Source organism: Pyrus communis, chromosome 16 (assembly GCF_041283825.1).
Source record: "Pyrus communis isolate YQ-2024b chromosome 16, ASM4128382v1, whole genome shotgun sequence".
In the NCBI taxonomy this organism is placed as follows: domain Eukaryota; kingdom Viridiplantae; phylum Streptophyta; class Magnoliopsida; order Rosales; family Rosaceae; genus Pyrus; species Pyrus communis.
The window spans coordinates 1,584,095-1,604,780 of record NC_142580.1 but is presented as its reverse complement, the minus strand read 5'-3'; the positions used below and the strand labels follow the sequence as shown (position 1 = coordinate 1,604,780).

General features: G+C 36.8%; 2 protein-coding genes across 3 annotated transcripts; both read right to left on the bottom strand.

The window, feature by feature from the left end:
* Nucleotides 1-4,286: 4,286 nt before the first annotated feature.
* Nucleotides 4,287-7,614, bottom strand: LOC137730588 (homeobox-leucine zipper protein HOX3). The gene is made up of 4 exons (XM_068469575.2): nucleotides 7,366-7,614; nucleotides 6,692-6,879; nucleotides 6,504-6,583; nucleotides 4,287-4,730 (listed from the first exon to the last, which is right to left on the bottom strand). The coding sequence occupies exons 1-4, from the start codon at nucleotides 7,466-7,468 to the stop codon at nucleotides 4,436-4,438; spliced, it is 666 nt and encodes a 221-aa protein (XP_068325676.1). The 5' UTR covers nucleotides 7,469-7,614; the 3' UTR covers nucleotides 4,287-4,435.
* A 3,799-nt stretch (nucleotides 7,615-11,413) lies between these two features.
* LOC137731825 (ATP-dependent DNA helicase homolog RECG1, chloroplastic/mitochondrial) lies at nucleotides 11,414-19,355 on the bottom strand. 2 transcript variants are annotated; one of them, XM_068471057.2, is made up of 21 exons: nucleotides 19,172-19,355; nucleotides 18,907-18,999; nucleotides 18,230-18,321; nucleotides 18,021-18,156; nucleotides 17,611-17,865; nucleotides 17,312-17,500; nucleotides 17,099-17,211; nucleotides 16,381-16,612; nucleotides 16,027-16,190; nucleotides 15,626-15,707; nucleotides 15,387-15,476; nucleotides 15,080-15,313; nucleotides 14,690-14,761; nucleotides 14,371-14,523; nucleotides 14,128-14,271; nucleotides 13,635-13,793; nucleotides 13,229-13,312; nucleotides 12,374-12,946; nucleotides 12,057-12,154; nucleotides 11,888-11,949; nucleotides 11,414-11,777 (listed from the first exon to the last, which is right to left on the bottom strand). In XM_068471057.2, exons 2-19 carry the CDS (start codon nucleotides 18,934-18,936, stop codon nucleotides 12,062-12,064), a joined length of 2,895 nt encoding a protein of 964 aa, XP_068327158.1. In that variant the 5' UTR covers nucleotides 18,937-18,999; nucleotides 19,172-19,355; the 3' UTR covers nucleotides 11,414-11,777; nucleotides 11,888-11,949; nucleotides 12,057-12,061. The 2 variants fall into 2 exon arrangements, with proteins under 2 accessions (XP_068327158.1, XP_088543803.1); XM_088687677.1 differs by having other exon boundaries at nucleotides 18,238-18,321.
* Nucleotides 19,356-20,686: the final 1,331 nt, after the last annotated feature.

Sequence of the window (20,686 nt, the reverse complement as noted above, 5' to 3'; positions counted from 1 at the left end):
GGTTGCAAACAGCACTCATGATTTTATCGAACAAACTTCGTTGCATTCTAAAACGACGTCTAAAAACATGATCAGGGAAAACGCTGTTGGGAATAAAATAATCTTCCAAGAGATCTTTACCTCGTCTTTCCCTTCTTCTATCGATGTTTGCCGCACATCTGGGTTTGGCTATCTGACCCACAGCTTCCATGATACGGTGGGAATGTGAGGCCCTCCGCCTTCTATGGTGATCATCCTCATCCTCCTCCATTGCGAAGGCCTCATCTCCACCTCCACCTTCGTCAAAATTGACCAATTCTTCCTGTTGTGCCAACAACCTTTTTTGCTGCTCTTGCAACTGTTTATACATTCTCCTTGAAGAAGACATTGTAAGAACTCAAGATTTGAAAACGATAAAGAAGGATTCTGAGCTAAAAAAAGGGATTGAGTTTAGTGTGATGATGGATGTAGAGATGTAGGGTTTATATGGACAAAAAAAAGAAAAGATGAGGTTCTGGACAATGCCACGTGGCACTACGTGATTGGTTGAAAATCTTATCGAAATCTTGGCTAAATTATTGTAAACAGGAAGTGACACGTAGCGTGTCGGGATTGGTTGAAAATCTTATCAGAAATCTATCTACAAAATAGTACGTTCGGATAATGACACGTGGCGTGACAAGATTGGTTGAAAATCTTATCGAAATCTTGCCTAAATTATTGTAAACAGGAAGTGACACGTGGCTTGTCGGGACTGGTTGAAAATCTTAGCGGAAATCTATTCACAAAATAGTACGTTCGGATAATGACACGTGGTGTGACGAGATTGGTTAAAAATCCTATCCGAAATTAAAACTATTTTTTTAATTTATTATTTTATAAAAAAATTATTTAATATTTTAAATGGACTGGGTGCCAACGCATTTTGTAGGGATGGAGATCGTTTGTGCCAGCTCATTTTTAGACTGGGTGCCAACACATTTTTTTAGGGGTGGAGATGCTTTGGCCTATTACTGTTTATTAGGGTCTATTACTGTTCACTGAAGTGGATAAATGGGTTGGGTGCTGGCGCAAAGTCCTTAGGGGTGGAGTTGCTCTAAGATCTTGCTCAACAGTACCTTAACTACGAAAACCTGATTGAGGTTTTCTTAGCCTTAATAAAATAAAATAAAAATAAAAACTAAACTAAACCCAATGAATTATAATCTGGTATATCAAGTGTCATAATATAATTAGTTCAAATTTTTTTTTTCAAGTGTCCAACCAATTGTATTATATATGACATTTGGTATACCACACGTGTTCTCGGTGAAAAATTTCTCCTATTAATCTTCATTGCATTTTCCTTCTCTAACTATGCTTGTGTTGTGTGGCAAGCAACCTACCCGCTAAGGAATTCTTCTGCTTTTCATCGGGCATTCATAATATACTTCTTCGTACCAAATTAGGTCAACATTGATTCGCCCAATTTTTAGGGTTTCCAAGCAATTGCCGCCAACATTAAGCTTATGCCACATTCCCAATCAGTAATGCACATACCAAAAAAGAACTAAAAAACTCAACTTGCATTTTGTTTTTCACCCACCCTTAATTGGATGATTATAAATTGATTGTAATCTTTATTTACTTATAATAAAACTTCAAATTAGCTCCAAATCCAAATGTACATAATTAGAGTACTACGTTACTGTATAATATTGCAACAACCGCTACATGCATTGTAATGTGGATTGTTAAACCACAGTTATCCGTTCCAACACATGATTACAAGGTTGACTCAAATCTTGGGCTGTGATCAAGAGCTAAGGCTGATTAAGATTAGTTATAATAATTAAACATAGATGTTATGATGAACAATTAAATTGTGAGCCCAACCAAGTAGATTTCGTGCTTGTGGGGTTGTTTTGTTAGGTTATAGTCTATTGGATCCAAAGACAACCATGTGAAAGCAACATTCTTTCTGATCAGTTGGTGCGACACAAACTCTCATTCCACTCTGCCATTTCCTTCTGCAAATGCCCTTTCGCATATATATATTATTATTATCCTAAATTCCTTCGAAAATAAAGTGATCGCAATTGATGATAAAACGAAAGAAATTTGGTCAAGGTGGTTTGGACATGTAAACAGAAGACCTACATATGCTTCGGTTAGAAAATGCGATTATAAGACAGAAGCTCATAACAAAAGAGGTAGAGAAGAACCTAAAAAGACTTGGAAAGAAACTCTAAGAAAAGACAATAAGTATATGAAGCTAACGAAAGACTTAGTATAAAACCGTACGCAATGATATTTTATGATCATATAACCGACCTTATTTAATAGAATAAAGCAATTGTTGTTGTACCCTAAATCCTTCCCCAAGAAGCACAAATTTCCAAAATACAGCTAAGATAAATAAACTCCTCTCTTTGGAATTTTCCTGGTTTTGTTAGGAAAAAGGTTTAAATACGGGGAACATATTAAATGGGAATTGGAGACATGTTGAGTGTGTGTTTTGACAGATCATGCATTGGAAATGAACTTTGTGATTAAACTTTTTTTGATAGCTTGTCATGGCAGATGAATCCACGACCGTCCATTTGGACTTTGGAATAAGGATCTACGTATCCATTGTGTGGCCCAGGTGGTATTGCATGGTTTGGCAGCATAGGTGAACATATTCGAAATGTTGGGTTGGAAGGGGAGGGGAGGTTATATTACGTGCCCTAGCTATGAAGTGATCATCAATTCGTGAATCATGATTTGAAATTTTAAAGTACTTACAATACAATCAAATGCTTTTGAGGATATTAAACTTTGCCCTACATAATCCCAATTAAAAGGACAGGATGGGACTCATCAACTCTCATATCGTTATGTTTCTCTTATATGCTTGAACTTATTAAGGTTTAATTATTATGTATAAATCTCTAAATCCTCTCCAGATCTTTGTGTTCAAAGTCTGCGGATTCAGATATTTTGACCACTCTTTTAGAGTTTTATAGCCCCTGTTTGAACAACCTAGATTTTTGGGTCTGTGAGCCCCGAACTTGTAAAGACTTGAAGAGGATCCCAATTCCTCTAAACATACCATAAACTGACTCCTTTTTTTAAACACAACGATATTATTTACACTACGAAGTGAGTAAATAAATTGGTTCAAACTTGCCATCAACGAGATTCAAATTTAAATTGATCCCCGCAAATCTTTCCTAGGTCATCCTTTGGTTCTATATTCTATATCTTTTTTTTTTTATTTTGTGTTAGTACAATTCTGCTCCTACAGAAACAACATTAAACCAGTTGGAGCGTATGGTCCCTGTCTCAGACAGGATCAAACAGTATTGTTTCCTCAGATTTTCTCAAGGAGGAAAGCGTTCCAGCATTTCCTAGCTTAGCTGTTTTTTGCACCGACGTGATCCAATTCCATCAAGGTTTGTCTGGCAATATAGTTTCGCCCATTGATCCCTCAACTGTTACAACTAAAGCCCAAAACTGTGGGCCTTGAAACCAATTGTTGGGCCTAATTCATTGGTATATAAACTAACTTTGAACCCGTTGTTTTGGACTGAACCCACCTTATATATATATATATATATATATATATATATATATATTTTTTTTTTAACAAACGATATTACTTACATTAAGAGAATAGAGAGGTGGACGAGTCTCACAATGGGCTAGCCATAGTAATGTAGTTAAAATTCATCTTTGGCGAGAATCAAATCTAAGACTTCTTACTTACAGATGAAGATGAATAACACTAAACCATAGTACTAAGTGGCTGAACCAATATTACATTTAATTTTTTTTTTCCTTCTTCCATAAGAAATCAAACAATCACAAGAAAAAGCCACGACAACAATGATTCATATATAATTGATAATTCTGTCCTTTTTTATTCGCTTCAATTCCTAAAAGAAAATTATTACGAGGAGTTTAATAGTTTAAGAATGATGTGAGTTTGTGTCATTTGGTATTATAATCTAATGATATTCTTTCTTATAAATGAGAATTTGTAACTTAAAATTCAGAAAAATAACGAGTTCACAATAAATTATTTTGCCACCCTGTAAATATATCGTTGCATCAACGAACAAAATAATAAAAATGATTTTGTCGTCGTTAAAATTGACTTGTCTGCTTAAAGATTGTAACATTTTTGAAAATCGGGATCTTTGTCCGTGGTTTCAAATCATTGCTCCGCAAAAGCGGCAAACAGACCAAAACATCCGAAATACTTATGCAGATTCCCAAACCAAGTCAGTGTTCTGTGTCCCAACCCAAACACGTCCCATATTTAAACAATTCGTTAATTAACATTAACATTCTTGAATCTTAATTTCTTTTCACTATTCATTCCTTTGATTTCGAATTATCGATGGCGATCCATGCATGATCAAGTAGGTCAAATTACAAACTAATTAAGATTAAGTGCATGCAGCCGCAATTAGAGGGCGGGCGTCGCCACTTAAGAGGACAAGGTGGTGGCCGCGGCGGCCGAGATATGATTAGTTTTGGTGGGCCCGCTGACCGTGTCTCTGTCGAAATTGGTGGTGGTGGTGACTCGCTCGCAACGAGGGCACATGGTGAGTGTGGATGCCGGAAGAGGGTCGCAACTGTGGGGGGAAAGCACGGTGGGCGGGCCGACTTTCATTGCCCTCAGCTCCTTCACCTCCCTTTGCAGCCGCCGATTCTGTTCAGTCAACGATCCGAACCATCTCTTCAGATACTCGCATTCCATCTCTGTTTGCTTCAGCTTGCTCCTACATAACACCATTCACGTTAATTAATTAATTAATTATTTAAAATATCAATTTTATATATTTTGTTTTAAAATAAAAAATTGAAAATTACATGCACGCGTAAGTAAAACACAGCATGCGAGAAATTAATACATTAAATGCACCGAGCATTATTCAAACATAACATATGTGCATTCGATGTGCTTACCAAAACACTCACACGGTCACACCACATTAAAAAAAAAATTTAAACGGAAAGAAAGCATAAAAACACACGTGTTTATGTATGCGTGTGTATGTATAAGGACAATGAACCTGAGTTGAGCGATTCCTCAAATATCTTTATATGCGTACATAAGCGGAGCTATGAAGAGACTAGGATGGTCTTAGGATGATCTCAGACCCATCCTGACACTTTTTTTATTTTCAAGATTTTTCATAGGCTCAGAGCCCCAATATGACGTTTTTACTTTAATTTATTTCATCGGTCTTGACTTGAGGTTTGGTGACTCCTATGGAATTCAGGCAATCCATTGCTTATGAGCTTTGAGGATGACTTTGGTTTGGGGATCAATGGAGGGAGAGAGGAAGAAAGTTTGAGAGTTTTGGAGTTTAGGTTTAAGGAAGATGATGATGTGGAAGCCACCATACCAGACGCAAACAATGTTGGTCGGTTGCTCACTACATGACAGATTCATTTTTGTAAGATTAAGAGAGCACTTTGGATTGAGACATTTGGGCCCTTCTTAGACTAATTAAACTTCTGGCTCCACCACTATATATGTATATATACACACGAACATAAGTGGGGAGGAGGAATCATCACATAACTTTGGGAGGCCAGAGCAATTTTTTAGGACGAGGAATCGAACCCAACAGTAGAAGTGCAAGAATAAATACTCTTAACTAACTAAGTTGAAAACCCTGTTCCAAATACTGAAGAATTAAATGTGCATGGTGGATGACATAGATGAAATCATAAATACATGTGGATGGCATGGCAAAAAGTCCAAAGAGTAAAGACCACCAGCTAGATTGAGTGAGTGAGTCAAAAAAGCACTTATTAGAGTGATGAAACTGACGAGCACACGAGGCTATAAAACACCGAAAACAAAAACATCCTCTTATTCATCAATGCTCACTCCTAGCTATTTTCTATATCATCATTGTGTTTCATTCTTTTGGAGCACCACTATCATTATCTTCCTTCAAATTCTTCATAAATTCTTCATGAATTTGAATGTCTACTTTACCCACCTAATCGTAACTGCCAATATTACTTATTATAATTATGTGTCTGTGTGTGTGTACACACATATATATATGCATTATTCTATGATTAATCTTAACAAGTTTTTGTATAAAAAGGAAAAAAATTCTATCATTTCTTGCAAGAGAATAAGAATATTCTGACATTTTTAGCTTTAAAAAGGAAAATTACACAAAGAAAAAGCACTCTCTTTTGCATAAATGTTCGCCCGGGCAATAGGTAAAATTAAAAGTAGGCTAAGTTTAAAGTTCGAAAGATCTCTAATGTAGCAAAATAAAACCTTCGCATATAGAGGAGTTCGACATGTAATTATGCCCACGTACACGCACAGATATATTATCTATATATAGAATTAGATTCAAATTATAAATGCATAAATATTTTGTGAAAAGGACATGACGACAGATAAAAATCCCAACGACCAACAAAATAATTAATGGAAAGGACCAAAGAAATAAAATTCAAAGTCCATGAGATCGATGAACCTAGATACGCTAGCTAAAGCCATTAGGGTACACAATTACCTGGCCCTACGATTTTGAAACCACACCTCAACCTGGCGTGGCCTCAGCTTCAACTGCATCGCCAACGCCTCTTTCTGCTTCTGCAAAACACTCCAAAACTGTATTTATTATTTTGAACAAGAACAACTTAACCTATTAATTAATATTTAATTAAGAACAGGCTACTAATTAATTATGATTAAGCTTACAGGGTTTAAGGTATGGTGTTGTCTGAAGCTTTCTTCGAGAAGACGAGACTGTTCCTTCGTGAGACGAAGCTTCTTGCGGGGAGGGCCCGATCCGTTGCTGCTTTCTTCTTCGTCTTCCATGCCTGCTGTCATCCACTCTTCTTGATCTCCTTGTAGTGATGGTACTTGGTTTATGTCCAAGTCTCTCACTGCAAAACCCAATTCACCATATTTAATCGTAGAATAAATATTCTTAACCGCTCGAGCTACAACCTTCTTGCAAACTTATTATCAATTTATATATGTACCAAAGAAAAAGTTTTAAAACAAATATTGGCCACCAAACTTGTCTTTGTGAGAAATGACAAAGGGAGTTTATCAGGGTTTAGGGGATTGTCCATAGAAAATACGATTGACTTCTGGGGGGAAAAGGGTAAAAAGAAAGACATGCAAGATATCCTGGTAAAAGATCGTATCGTATGTATGTTGAAAATCAACTAAAAACAAAAAGATCACATGTTAATTAAGTTTTTATAAACAAAAAAAACAAAAGAAAATACTGGGAATATCTGATATCTTAAAGCTAAAAATAGGTTTCCAAATAATACACAAACATCAATCGATTTAATAGACTTTAAACATGAAAAATATGGTGTAGAAAAATGGAGGAGGAAAAGCGTGGTGGGTTCGTTTACCAGATGAATTAAGAAAAGACGGGTACGAAGAGAAGCCGGGTACGGATATCGTCAACTCCAAGCTTGAAGATCCCATCGCCATCGCCGTCGGTAAAACCGCCATAGAAACCCTAATTGCAGGTGCGGGATGAAGAATTAAGAAGAAGAAAGGAGGAGAGAGAGGGGGAAAGGGTAAAGTAAAAACAGGAGGAGACAGATGAAAACCACAAAACCAGATGATGAAATAGAGAGAAAAAGTTAAAAGGTGTAAAGGTCACATAAATAGTGGGGAGAGAGGACAACATATAGAAATGGAGGAAGGGCAAAGGAGTAAAAAGAGCATAAAAGTATGAACGGGACGAGGATGGAAATGTATGGAGTTTTGGTTAGGGTTTTCTTGACTGTTGTCATCAGGTCAAAGGTTCTGACCGTTGGGATGGAAGACACGTGTAGGACTGAAGAGAAAACTCTGTGGGATAATAACCGGCAACTTTTCCTGTTAAAGGCCATTACAAAAGAAGAGGGTAGTTGTCGGTTGGAAGGTCAGCTGATGAAATGATTGGGAACCATGAGCTTGGGTCTTGAGCCTTCTTTTTCCGTTCTGTCGTTTCAGAATAACTTGCATGAAACAGATAAATCAATTATTTATTAAATTTATAATGTGATATCATGTTTGTAATATTTTTTATATAATAACCCGTATTGTGCTTAGAAACCAATTGTTATATAATTTTACACTATACTCGTTTTATGTAAATCTTCATTTTCTTGCACAAATACATACAACATTTTTGTTGTCCCCCCTCTACCCTTAAAAGGAAAATGAATAACCGATTTCATGGACCGACCCATAAGCATACATACAAGGGGAATTATTATTTACCGACTTTCATGATAATTGATGGAATCAGGGCCATTGAGAGATTGATCAGTGACGCAGAGGAAAAAGGATGGTATGGGGACGCGACACATTAGATAGAATGTTTTTTTTATTTAAATTTTAAATTTTTATTTAAAATATGTGGGTATATATATTAATGGCAATGTATTGTTACGTAGTGTTTGTGTAATGGGAAAATTGAATGCTGCATGAGTTATCAGGTTTGCGGGTACAAAAAGGAGTTGTAACGTTTACTCAAAATATTAAGGGATGTGATATTCACACACTCCTTTTTACTTCTCTCACACATTTTTAGTTTTCGGCCGTCGGATCGGATGAATTGAGGAAGATCAATAGACATAAATTAACAAAAGATGTGTAAGAAGTAAAAAGGGGCGTGTAGATAGCACACCACAATATTAATGCTTAAGAAGAAAATGACATAATTCTGGGCGAGGTGTGGTGTTGTGGGGCAGAGCCATTTATGAAGCAATAGCTTTGCTAATTTTCTGCAACCTTCTTAATTTTAAATGCCTTTGTAATTGCACCAATGACTTTGAATTAACTGTTCTAGGGTTTACTTCCCCTCTCTCTCACACTAAACATAAAATATAAGTCGAAAGGAACTTATACAAAATGAGTTTATCGTTATAGCGATGTTTCGGTTTGATAATGCAATACCACGTCTAAAGAGATTTACATGATATGTTGTGTTATTATATCGAAACATCACTGTAACGACAAATATGTTTGTTAAATGAAATCATGAGGTTCCTCTACTAATTATTCATGGTTGGAATTTGGAAACATGTTAATTTTTCCCAAATTCCACCAGAAGACTGGTAGCAAAATTAAAATCAGGAGCCTAATTATTGAGGAACAGTTAATGGAATATTTATTTAGGAAAAAGAAAAACTGAAATGTGTACTCAGTAGATTTGACCAGGAAAATCAATATCCAATGTCCCAAATAATTAATCACCTCGATCCTTCCCTTTTTCACAGAAGGTGAAGAATTACAACCGGCCATTTGTGTTTTTTTGCTTGTCAAATACCAAACCAATCAAACCCAACACTTTGTGAGACACACCGACATTTCTATGGATTAAAATCAAACAACTGGCGTAAAATTATCATGTTGTTTACATGAATGCCAAAGTGTGACGACTCTTAAACATTGGACTTCGACATCATGTCTTGAGAGAAGTTGTGAACGCGTGACAATTGGACTTCGAACGTGGTGCAAGCTCTAGTCTGATACCATGAAGCTCAAGTTCCTCTTGGAAAGGCAATTGGAGAAGTAGCCTTAGTCTTAGCGTATGAAAGATTTCTTAACTTCTTCTATGAACCAACTCTCCAAATCCTCATGAATATGACTAGATAAAAGGCCAATTGATTACTTTCGTATTAACTAGAGAGCGACTTTGGTGCAATAGAATGAAGTGTATATTTTTTTTATTTTTCTTTCTGTTACGCTTTAAATAAGGAGAAGCATTGACACACAAAAAAAAATCTAAGTTTTTCTCATTAAGAAAATTACTATGAATCGTGGCATGATAATGCTATCAAATCATCAGCAGCTGGTCTCAATTTCGCTTCTTGTCATATGCACTCATTCGTGCACACAAAACGGCCTTCCGACGCTCTCATTGCCCAGATTTTCAACTCACACCAAGGGCCATTGGGTCAAGTCCCAAATTCGATTATTTATTTTTCTTTCTTTTTATTTATTTGATTTTTCGGTCGTAAAGTCCAACTTTTAAGGAGAAATTATTAAATTTCTGAAGAGAAAAGAGAATTATTATCGCATATTTGGCGAAGGCGTGGGGATGTGGGATCCACTTCGATCATAACATAGAAGACAAGTCATGGAACATGGTGGCTGTGAACCCCACTTTTGAATGATTGGTAGGGAACCGTATTGGACCCACTTGTCTGCTTGTCCCCCTCTCGTGAATTGCTGATTGGGCATTCCATCAAACATTTACCGTGCCCTGTAATCCCATTGGAGAACAGGTGCCCACCACTGTCAAGTGATCAATCCACTTGTAACTGGATGCTGTCTTTTGAAAATCTAAGATACATTTGAAAGCTATTTTCTAATTATTTGACAAATTGCTGCTAAGGGCACTGAACAAGGTAGTTGCTAACCTCATTTTTATGGGCATATGTCAATAGGCTTACTTGTTAATGTTGGCATATGTCGGCATATTCACTCAAAAGCTATTAACATAAATTAATATTCTCACTAAAAAATTATTGACATATGTCGATAGACGTGGAAAATGACCTCGAACATACCATGAAATGCCAATTGGCATGCCATTTTGTCAAAAATAATTCGCACGCTATTTTTACTAACCCCCCTCCCCATAAAATATTTTCCAGATTCATCATTGGTTAAAACATGAATCTATAATTTCACTTTTGATCTGTAACATATTATCAATGTCGTTTATTTATATTATAATACATAAATTAATAACATTACGTGAAAATATGATCTTCGTCCCAAAAAGTTGTATTGTCAGTCGCATTGCTGATCTAGACTTTTTTTTTTGGTAAAAAAACCCAATTGCTGATCTAGACTTTATTATAGCACATTCATTAGGTCAAAATCAATTGATGATGTTCTTGATAGAAACCTTGGGAATTATATTGGTGACACTGAATCCGAATTGAAATTTAGCTTATACAGTGATTAATGTGGAAATTAATCATATCTCCATTGAATTATACATTTCCCTTCTCAAAATTTTGATGACTTGATCCCGATGTATACTCCTTGACATTTTCGAGAAACTATTTTCCTTTGAAGTCCGTCATTAGCACTACAGTATAGTCATCTTTCTTTTTACTTGCAAGTCATTGCCCCAAAAAACAAAGACCTTGAATATTCTACACAACACATATTTTCAACAGAACGACATAAAGATTTCCATGAAAACATGTACCGACTTTCTTCAGAAGTTTGTGACAAAATATTCTCAAGTCCCTTCCTGAGCAGGATGTTCTGCAGATAAAGAGAGCTTCGTAGGGAAGTACGCGAGAAGCAGTCTTTCCATGAAAATTACTGTAATTTGTCGAAAAACCTTTACGTTTCGAACAGCATATCTTAAAGAAGACGAGTCGATTTAGGAAACGAATGTCTGTGAAGGAATCAAAGGAGAGGGGGAGTGAGACACTGAGATCAGTAAAAGATGATATAAAACTTCCTGTTTACAACTACAGTAAAATCCTAGGTACAGATCAAAAAGTTAACAGAAGCAAAACGATAAAAACTAAACAGCATATCAGCCACATTCTTTCTAAATGTTTGAGAATTCTTCGATGCAAGCAAGCGGATTGTTAGGATGCTGACATATCGAATTATGTAAAAATGACTACAAACCAGTCGATTAACAATCTACTTCAATGGAAAAAAGCATGTCTGGATACGCCGGTGTGCAAAAATGGACATGTCTGCATATTCAGTGGTTGCTCTCCAAACTCGATCCGGGCAACTTTCTTCATGACTAGTCGTTAAGAACTTTGCTCCGTTTCAAGGAGCCAACCTAAAAAACATCGAGCGAACATCACATGTAAGGGTAACCTCAGCAAGAAAGGACTGTTCTAATCAAACTAATTCATATCACAAGTACAATCATTAAGTTGAAAGGATTACCGCTAAGGAAATCAAGCAGAAGCATCAAGCTTGCGACATATATGGTATATTCAGCATGATTCCTGAAAGCAGTTATTCATTTACAAAAAGGGCACAAAATAAAAAAGGACAAGAAGCCATCAATACAAGCAATTTCATCTTGTATAGAATTGCAAGGTTTCAGTTTTACCACAACTAGTCACCCAGAATAGAGAGCGGCTCTCTCATGCTAAGCTCTGCCTTAAGGATCGGGAATCGCTCCAAATCATGGGAAGCGCCTAAAACTTTCTGCGAAAAAGGAACCACCACATATGTTAAAAGAGGTATACGGCATGAACCCGAGCATCAACCAAACGGGCATTGCAGCAAGAAATTCTTGCATACAGATTAGTGTTTATGTACTAATAGTTTAATATCTCATCGGAAAACAGAAATGATGTAAAAGAATGGTAACCAAAATTATCACCAAATTACACGATAAAAGGACACAAAAGGAGTACTATTTACCAGACCAGCAAGATGTGCTTCCTGTAAGATATTGCCATCTACTTCCAATCTTGCAATAGGAAACTCTGGAAGATGTCCTGATTGTTTCTTGCCAAGCAAGTTACCAGGTCCACGTAGAAGAAGGTCCATGTTTGCCAAGTAAAAACCATCTGATGATTTCCCCAGGACCTTCAACCGAGTTAGACTACTGGAAGATGATGCTAACAGTATACATTTAGACTTTCTCACTCCTCGTCCAACTCGTCCTCTAAGTTGGTGTAACTGAGCTATCCCAAATCTCTCAGCGTTCATAACAACCATCATAGATGCATCGGGAACATCAACACCAATCTCAATAACTTGTGTGGAAAGCAGTATATTTGTTTCCCCAGATCTGAACTTTCTCAATGCTTCATCTTTCTCATCACTCTTCATCCTTCCATGCAACAATCCACAAGTGTAGCCCTGAAACCTATCAGATATAGCTTCAAAATCTGCTGCAGCTGCACGAAGTTGCGGCAGCTGTTCAGATTGTTCAATAACTGGATACACAAGATAGACTCTCCCTCCTCCTTTTAACTCATCCAGCATCATCTGTTACATGCTAATATCATTTGCGTCAGAAAATAATAAAATCAAAAGCGTAGAACTAGTAAAATCTTTCTATTCTAGTCTAGCAAGAAAATAATATATCCGTCTTGTGAAGAAGACCATGATCTCTTAACCGAATGATGAGTTTCAATTCAAACCTTTTATGCATTTTCATTGCAATCTGAAAAAATGAAATTATTTAAACCAGAACACCTTCGTTTCTAGGGGAAAATAAGAAAATAAATATATTAAAGCGCTGTAACAAAGTTAAGCCAGGACAATCACCTCATAAACATCCTCAAATCCATTGTCATTTCCTTCAATGATGAACGTCTCAACTGGTATTCTTCCTGGAGGTAAGTCGGTTATCTGTTATTCAAAGGAAATAGAAACGAAAGAATTAACAAACACTCAATACAAGATATCAACTTATACAAATGCAGCACCTGCTAACTTTTAAACTAAAAACATATCGGTATAGCATTATTTTTTATTCCTGGATCTAATAAAATCTTTTAAAATGTGTCATGAACCTTTTTCATAGCAAACAAGCCCTTAGGATTAGGCGTCTCAGTGTAGTTTTTAAAATTTAAATCACTGTCTTAAAGCCTGATATCCAATTGAGAAAAGAAAGGGGGAGAACACCATCCCATCAAAAGCATTAAGGAGGAGCAAGAAGAAAAACGCGTACCTGTGTCAATGACATATCACCATATAAAGCCAGAGCAAGTGTCCTCGGTATAGGAGTAGCTGACATGGCAAGAACATGAGGAGCCATATGGTTGTCGCCTTTGGAGGTCACATCTGAATTGGCGGCTACCATTCTAGAATTTACAGAGGTATAGTATAGCTGCAGAGATTAGTGCGTCAGTTAGCTCATCTTACAAAACGAATTACAGTAACAAAATCATTTCATATTTCAAGGACTGAATTATTCATGCCACAGTAATGATATCCTATAACGATACATAGTAACTCATGGAAACATTGAGAACTACGCAAGCAGCATGCAAGGGCACACTAAAAAGTTTAGACAAAATGAATTCCTGGAAAGATACCATCAAAATCTGATCTTCCATATTCCATAAGGTCTAAAGGAATCAGTTTGCACACAGGATAGAAACCGAGTGCTACACCACCAGATGACACGACTAGAATACTTAGTTCAATTAGAAGCAAACAACCTTACTGTTAAGCCGTCCTCTTTGGATCACACCAAAACGATATTGTTCATCCACCACTGCAATGCGTAATGCAGAGAACTCTATTTTGTCAGATATCAAACTGGTGGTTCCAATGACCATCGATATCTCTCCAGTCCTGAGACCCTGATACACGCAATATCAATGATTAGTATCACTACCAATAACTAGGATGCCTGAAACATTAGACTTAAGAAAACAAAAGAACTGGACATTAATGCATGCCTCAAGAATTATCCGTGATTGTTTTGATGGGGTTGAGCCGGTTAGTAAAGCAATTGAAGGTTTTCGTTCAACATCCTCCATATTTTCAAACAGATTATTTAAGTGCTCATAATGCTGGACTGCAAGCAACTCAGTTGGAACCATGAAAGCTGCCTTTACATGAAACAAATAAGAACAATCAGGAACAAAGATCATAACTATTATTACATTTATGAAAATACAAATGGTCAAAGGTCTGAAATGAATCAAAGAAACAAACAAACAGAAACCCACACATTGTATTCATATTTTAACTCTACAAAACAGGTGTTTCACAGACCTGATATCCAGAGCCAATAACCTCCATGCATGCTAGAAAAGCTACCACGGTTTTCCCACAACCAACATCACCCTGAAAATGTGTAACAAGTTAACAACATACCATCAATCAAGAACCTTTTCAACTTTTCGAGTATACCTACTGCGCATGCTATGGTAATCAGGAGGAAGAACCCGGGCAGGCCGATTTGAAAAGAGAGTGAGGAAGAGAATTAGGGCAAAAGTCTAGGCTTAAAATTGTATTCAACCAGAAGTCCGCCAAAAATTATCATGTTTTGTCCTTATTTTGTATATACTTCAGGTGCTCCAGTTACATTATATGCAGTTACATTGCTTCATACTGTAACAAATCTGAAAAATATTGGATACATCCTGTAAACAAGATTATAACCTGCAAAAGCCGATTCATAGGAGCTGGTTGCCTTAGATCCCAGATGATTTCTGAAACGGCAGTGAGTTGACTAGGAGTAAGGGTATATGGAAGAGCTTTTGAAAACTTTTTGGTAAGAAAGGACCAATCCTTCATATAAGCCGCACTTGATTCAGGTTTCCTGTACTTATCCAGCAATCCATCTTTCTCTATTTGTGTACCAAGACCTTCAAGCATTTGATATAAGCGCGCTAACTGACAGGCAATGACAACTAGGTCAGTTCAAATCTTAGAGAACAACTTATTAAGAAATTTGGATCAAAATCACCTGCAGGTAAAAGAACTCATCAAATATTAGCCTTTTCCGAGCCAAATCAGCTTCATCCATGCTCTTTGGTTCGTGAATCCCCTTATACGCCTGTATTATTAGAGCAAAAACAAAACAGCTCAAATTTTTCTAAATGCCAAAACAACTTATTAAAAGAACAGCAAGGGGCATAAGGGACCATAGTCAAAAGTATGAATTGCATATATGCTGATCCTAAGGATAAAAGTGAAGTTTCTTACATCATGAAGGCTTAACAGCCCAAAGTCCTGAGTGATATTTTTAGGTACAGGATCAACATCAACAGCCAAAACTTGCACAGCTCTGGAACGAGTAAAAATAGTAAAGATTTAGTTTACTGGTCTTGGAGCAAATTACAAAGAAATTACCCAATTAATACAATAGTTCAAACAATTCCAAACAGCTGCAAAGAACTAAGAAGTAACTCCCATAGGATGAACGGAGGAATGTTATTGCATAAATGATAAAAACACAATTAGATTTCTAATATTGAGAAACCAGCCACTAAAGAACTTAGAGTAAGGGGATACTAAATTAGAATTGGAAAATGTATCCCTGCTGAAGAGAGCGGTTATGTTATGATGTTAGAAATGAAGTTATGCAAAAGGTCAGAGGTACAAACCTTGCAATGATGTCTCTCAAAACATTTGGATCTAACCCTCCTTTTGAAGGGTATATAGGATAAGGCCTCCCTTTTGCATGAAAACACACTTCATTTTCATCTTTAAGCACATCAATATTATATTCTCTCATTTCATAGTGATCTTTGGCGGGCATTGCCCTTACCTGTGATAAAGCATAGCATGAAAGGACAAGGCAATTAAGGTAAAGACTAGAAAATGAATGATAAATCTTTAGATAGCACTGGTACAAAATTTCATAAAAAAGTCTCATTCTGTTACTCCCTAATGGTTTCAGCGCATGGAAGGGTGAGCCAATTGAAGCAATTGCACATCCATTGTATCTAAAAGCTTACCTTACCACTAACGCATACAAAGTCCCCCTCTTTATGCTTTCCCTCAACAAGTCTAAGAAATGGTAGAGAAGTAAAACGAGCACCCCGAAAAAATTTCTTTAGATGCAAAGAAATCGTCTTCTTTCTTCTACTATCAGCAGAATCATTCATAAGTTCAGTTGATTCATCGTCCATAATTTCGCAACCAACAACTACCTCAATAAATGAGAAAGAACTACTAGCTTTGATTCCCCTGTAAGAGAAGAGGTAAGATATAGATATTAAAAACAAAAACTTTATCGCAGATTTGAAGAAAAAGAAGTGAATGTATAAGTGAATACATACACAAATAAATATAAATGCATGTAGCATCTCTGGAGATGCCTTACCAGATATGAGAAACAAAGGCACAATCCTAGCAAACAATGTGCCATGAAATGTTCTTTATTATGTCACTGAACTAGATATCCATTTATCTCAAAAAGAAACAGATTAACATCAATTCATATGTCAGAACATCAAGGTGTCGGTCACCAAGTTACATATACTTGTGCCTCATTGTTTTTCGAAACATATTTGTTTCTCATTGTTTCATCAATCATAACTACGAAACAAACTAAAAACCCTATCAAGTCAGCTAACTTGGAATCTATCAGATTATATTTTTAGTGCCTTACCTCATCCAATCGCTAAGGTTAGCACCAAAAATTCACTAGATATTTTCGACAAAATTTAATACCTCGAACTTAATACCTTCCCAATGAAAATCAAATATTGTCCATCATCAATTTTCATCTGAGCATTCTGTAAATCCGCATAGGTCCGAGGAAAGTGGTGAAGCAATTGCCGCAACTGTATGGAAACAAAAGCAAAGCAATATGAACCCAAGGCTTCTTTCAAATTCTCGATTAGAAGAGTGATGTTTCCTTTAACATGATTTCCTAAAACTCACTGTATGAAAGCCCGAGTCTTCTAGCTGCCGACAGCGCTTCTTACTTATTCCAGGTATGAAACTGATAGAACTGTCCAGGGAAAACTGAACAGACCCAGTATCATTTTGTGATTTCAGCAAAACCTTGTTAGAAGATTCCTCCACAGGAACTGTTTGATGTGAGTTTTCCTCGGTAACCACAGTTGCGGACTGGAGAGATAAGGGCAACGTTTAAAAATCTTCTCTTAATAAGAAATGTTTTTACACTTGCACAAGCAGGATACATAAAATCCCATATTTCAAAAAGATAATCTTCATACCTGCTCTTCACACATAGTATCAGACGGAAATTCTTCACAACTTTGAGTTGGAAAAAGCATCCTTTCACTGAAACTGGTGGTTCCATCATACAATTCCACCTGAGGGGAACTACCTAACATGATTGATGGAAATCGTGCACACAAGGAGACATCAAATTCATCTGTCACATCTCTAACATGCATACCGGACTGCTTTTCAGCTCTTTCATTCTCAACCAAATCATCAAGACTATCATAACCCACCAAAACAGATACCTACATGAAAAAGAAACAGAAGAAAATGAAGAGCAAACTTACACATTCCCGTAGTCAGAATACATGCACATCAGATAAAGTTACAGCAATCAAACAAAAACAGTACAACTTTTTGTGAATCAAACAATACTAAACTTGCATAGACACAAACCTACCTTATTGAGCAACTTTGACCGATCTGAGATGCTTGCTATGCCATAACTATCTACTTCTTCCAAAATATTTTTGGCAAGACTATGCTTCGAACAAGAACATAATCTCGATACTGTTGAAAAGAGAAAATTACTGAACCTGCAAATGGAAATAGGCATGCCCACGTTATTACTTTCATACTGTCATAAGCAAAACCGAAATAGGATATAACTTACAGACCTCATTTTTCCTACCCAAAGCATTCCGATATCCCTTCTCAGCTTCAAAAGCTATTGCACTTCTCAATCCATTCCCGCTGAAGCGCTGAAATGGAAACTTTATGTAAGGGTTAAAATATAACACCATGCCTGTCTATAATCTAGATTATAAAGATTGTCAATCATCACATAAAAGATGTCGACTTTATCCCTATGTTTTCAAACAGTTTTAACAAAATACCAAAAGATTAACGACATCATGGCAACTAGATACTAGCCACTCCCAATCACTCTAATCCCGCACATGGTTACGCTCTATTTTCCTCCTAAACTCCATAACACCGCACATGGACACTAGCATATTATCACATTCTACACGCTCAAAACTGCAGCCATTTTGTTTGACTCGGGCCATTTTCCCGACTGTATGCACTGTTATTCTGCAACTCTCTGAAAACTCTCGTACTACCAAAAATTGTAAGTACATTGTAGCTATTCCCTTCCGCTAATATTGAAGTTTGATGTGAATTCTCAACTCTCACACGGCACGATACAGATTCATGATTCGGGGAAGTTCACAACTTTATAGCATCTTAGCGAGTAACTCTATCATATCTTACTTCCAAATCGAAAATTCTGCATAAAAATCTAAGGCTGTTGATGGGAGGAAGCAAAAAAGTTAGAAACTTACAGATTGCACAGATGAGACTGTCAGTGCCATGTGCAAAGAGGAAGCTTATTACTCCAAGAGCTGGACATGCCTAAACATGAAAAACATCAAAACCTGCACAGGATTGAGAAAACAGGCACACCAGAAGATTGCAAAGTATCAAAGCTTCGAAAGTTTAATCCTAGGAAGTAGGAAACAACATTCTTAACTTTAACAAGCAGCAGGACAACGTCAAATGAAGAAATTAACATTAAAAGATCAGAATATAAAAGAGAAATCAGCGTACTTATTGCGAATTGCTTAGAGCACAGAACATCAAACGACCCAGAAACGTTTGGTTCTCCAGAGAAGCTACAGTGACAAAAAGTGTCGTCTGCATATCTCTCACTCCATGTCTGAGGATTTTTTTGTTTTTTAAGGTTGGCTCTTTAGGAAAGGCCGGGCCTTTATCGGCTGAGATCCTCACGAACAATGCTGGGCCGTGCACCTTAGAGTTCGTATATCCCGAACCAGCTAATATTTTATTGCACTATAATCCCTGTATCATTTTTGAATTTTCATTTTCTTTCTTCTGATTTTTTTTTGTTACATTTTCATCCATGCCTTTGATTTGTTTTGTCACTTTAGTCTGGTTAGTCACTATCCGTTGGGTTGGGCATATATCTCGAGCTTCAACCTCATGAATCATGACCCCCATCTCGAGCTTCCACTTGCACGACAACGGCTATATGTCTCTCGGCTAACTGCTGGAACTGTGTAATATTTGTCGATAAGGGCTTCAGGTTTTATGAACCTTAAAAACTAAAATTCATTTACAAGCTTTAAATTCTGTTGTTCTGATCTCTGTACCTCTCCCTCCTCTAATATGTTAAGCATATAGCCAACATTCTACACCAAAACATCTTTTTTTCTTCAAATAAAGTCGAATATGCAGAGGCAGCGACTGTGAAAGATGATGTATGTTAGCCTACCACCCCTTGACTTTAGCCTTTTGCATTGATTGCTTTCTTTCGCCTACTCCTAAGTAGGCCAACACCGCAAATGCAATTGATTGATACCGCTTTGTTGTGTTTCTTCTTTGTTACCTCTTTGACTGTTGTTCTCACGCTAATGTCGTTATTCTATTCATTATTTAAGCGTACGAGCGAAACCAAAAAAGATAATGATAACTCTAATTTTCCATTCAAGTATAGCGGTCCTCTTTTTCTATGTGCACGTCTTATCATTTGAAAACCCCAAGCTTGAAATAAATTTTGCTTCATTTCATGAGATGAAAATGCAAAAAAAAAAAAAAAAAAAAAAAAAAATTACAAGGACGGAAAAGAAAATCGTAAAATACAAAGGCTATTAGTGCAATTTAGCCATATTACAAGCACTGGCCCTCTAGAACGATTATAAATAGATTTATGAGCTAGGGTTTCAACAGAGAGGCCGCAGCTTGTTAGCAGACGTGCATATCTTCCCTCTGCCATTTTTTCTCCCAGCTTTCTCTCCTACCAAGCTGCTAAGTTTAAAGTTTCAGTAAATCAAAGGGCTGAGGCAAAAGGGAAGAGCAATGAATCAATGGCTCTGATTTACCTGTAGGTTTTCTACAGGACCCCCTGCCATGGAAAGCCCCAGAGGTCAAGTCCTTCCACAGATTTCACTATTCCGTGGGAGACGATGGCATCATAGTACGGGTTTTGTGCTTGAATCATTGGTTGGTTTGTGGGTTTGGAAATTTGGGAAACTCCCAAACCTTCCCTTCCCGCCTCCTTCCCGTTTTTCTCCTCTCACAAATCCGCCTCCAATCGCCTTTACA

What these genes read in the sequence shown, in the direction of transcription:
- LOC137730588 (XM_068469575.2), bottom strand. Translation starts at nt 7,468, where the DNA reads ATGGCGGTTTTACCGACGGCGATGGCGATGGGATCTTCAAGCTTGGAG. An exon ending in GTCTTTTCTTAATTCATCTG is followed by an intron (nt 6,880 to 7,365) that starts GTAAACGAACCC and finishes TGGGTTTTGCAG; the next exon opens with TGAGAGACTTGGACATAAAC. An exon ending in AACACCATACCTTAAACCCT is followed by an intron (nt 6,584 to 6,691) that starts GTAAGCTTAATC and finishes AGTGTTTTGCAG; the next exon opens with AAGCAGAAAGAGGCGTTGGC.
- LOC137731825 (XM_068471057.2), bottom strand. Translation starts at nt 18,936, where the DNA reads ATGGCACTGACAGTCTCATCTGTGCAATCT. An exon ending in AGGAAAAATGAGGTCTGTAA is followed by an intron (nt 18,157 to 18,229) that starts GTTATATCCTAT and finishes TTCCATTTGCAG; the next exon opens with GTTCAGTAATTTTCTCTTTT. An exon ending in CTATGAATCGGCTTTTGCAG is followed by an intron (nt 14,762 to 15,079) that starts GTTATAATCTTG and finishes ACACATTTTCAG; the next exon opens with GGTGATGTTGGTTGTGGGAA.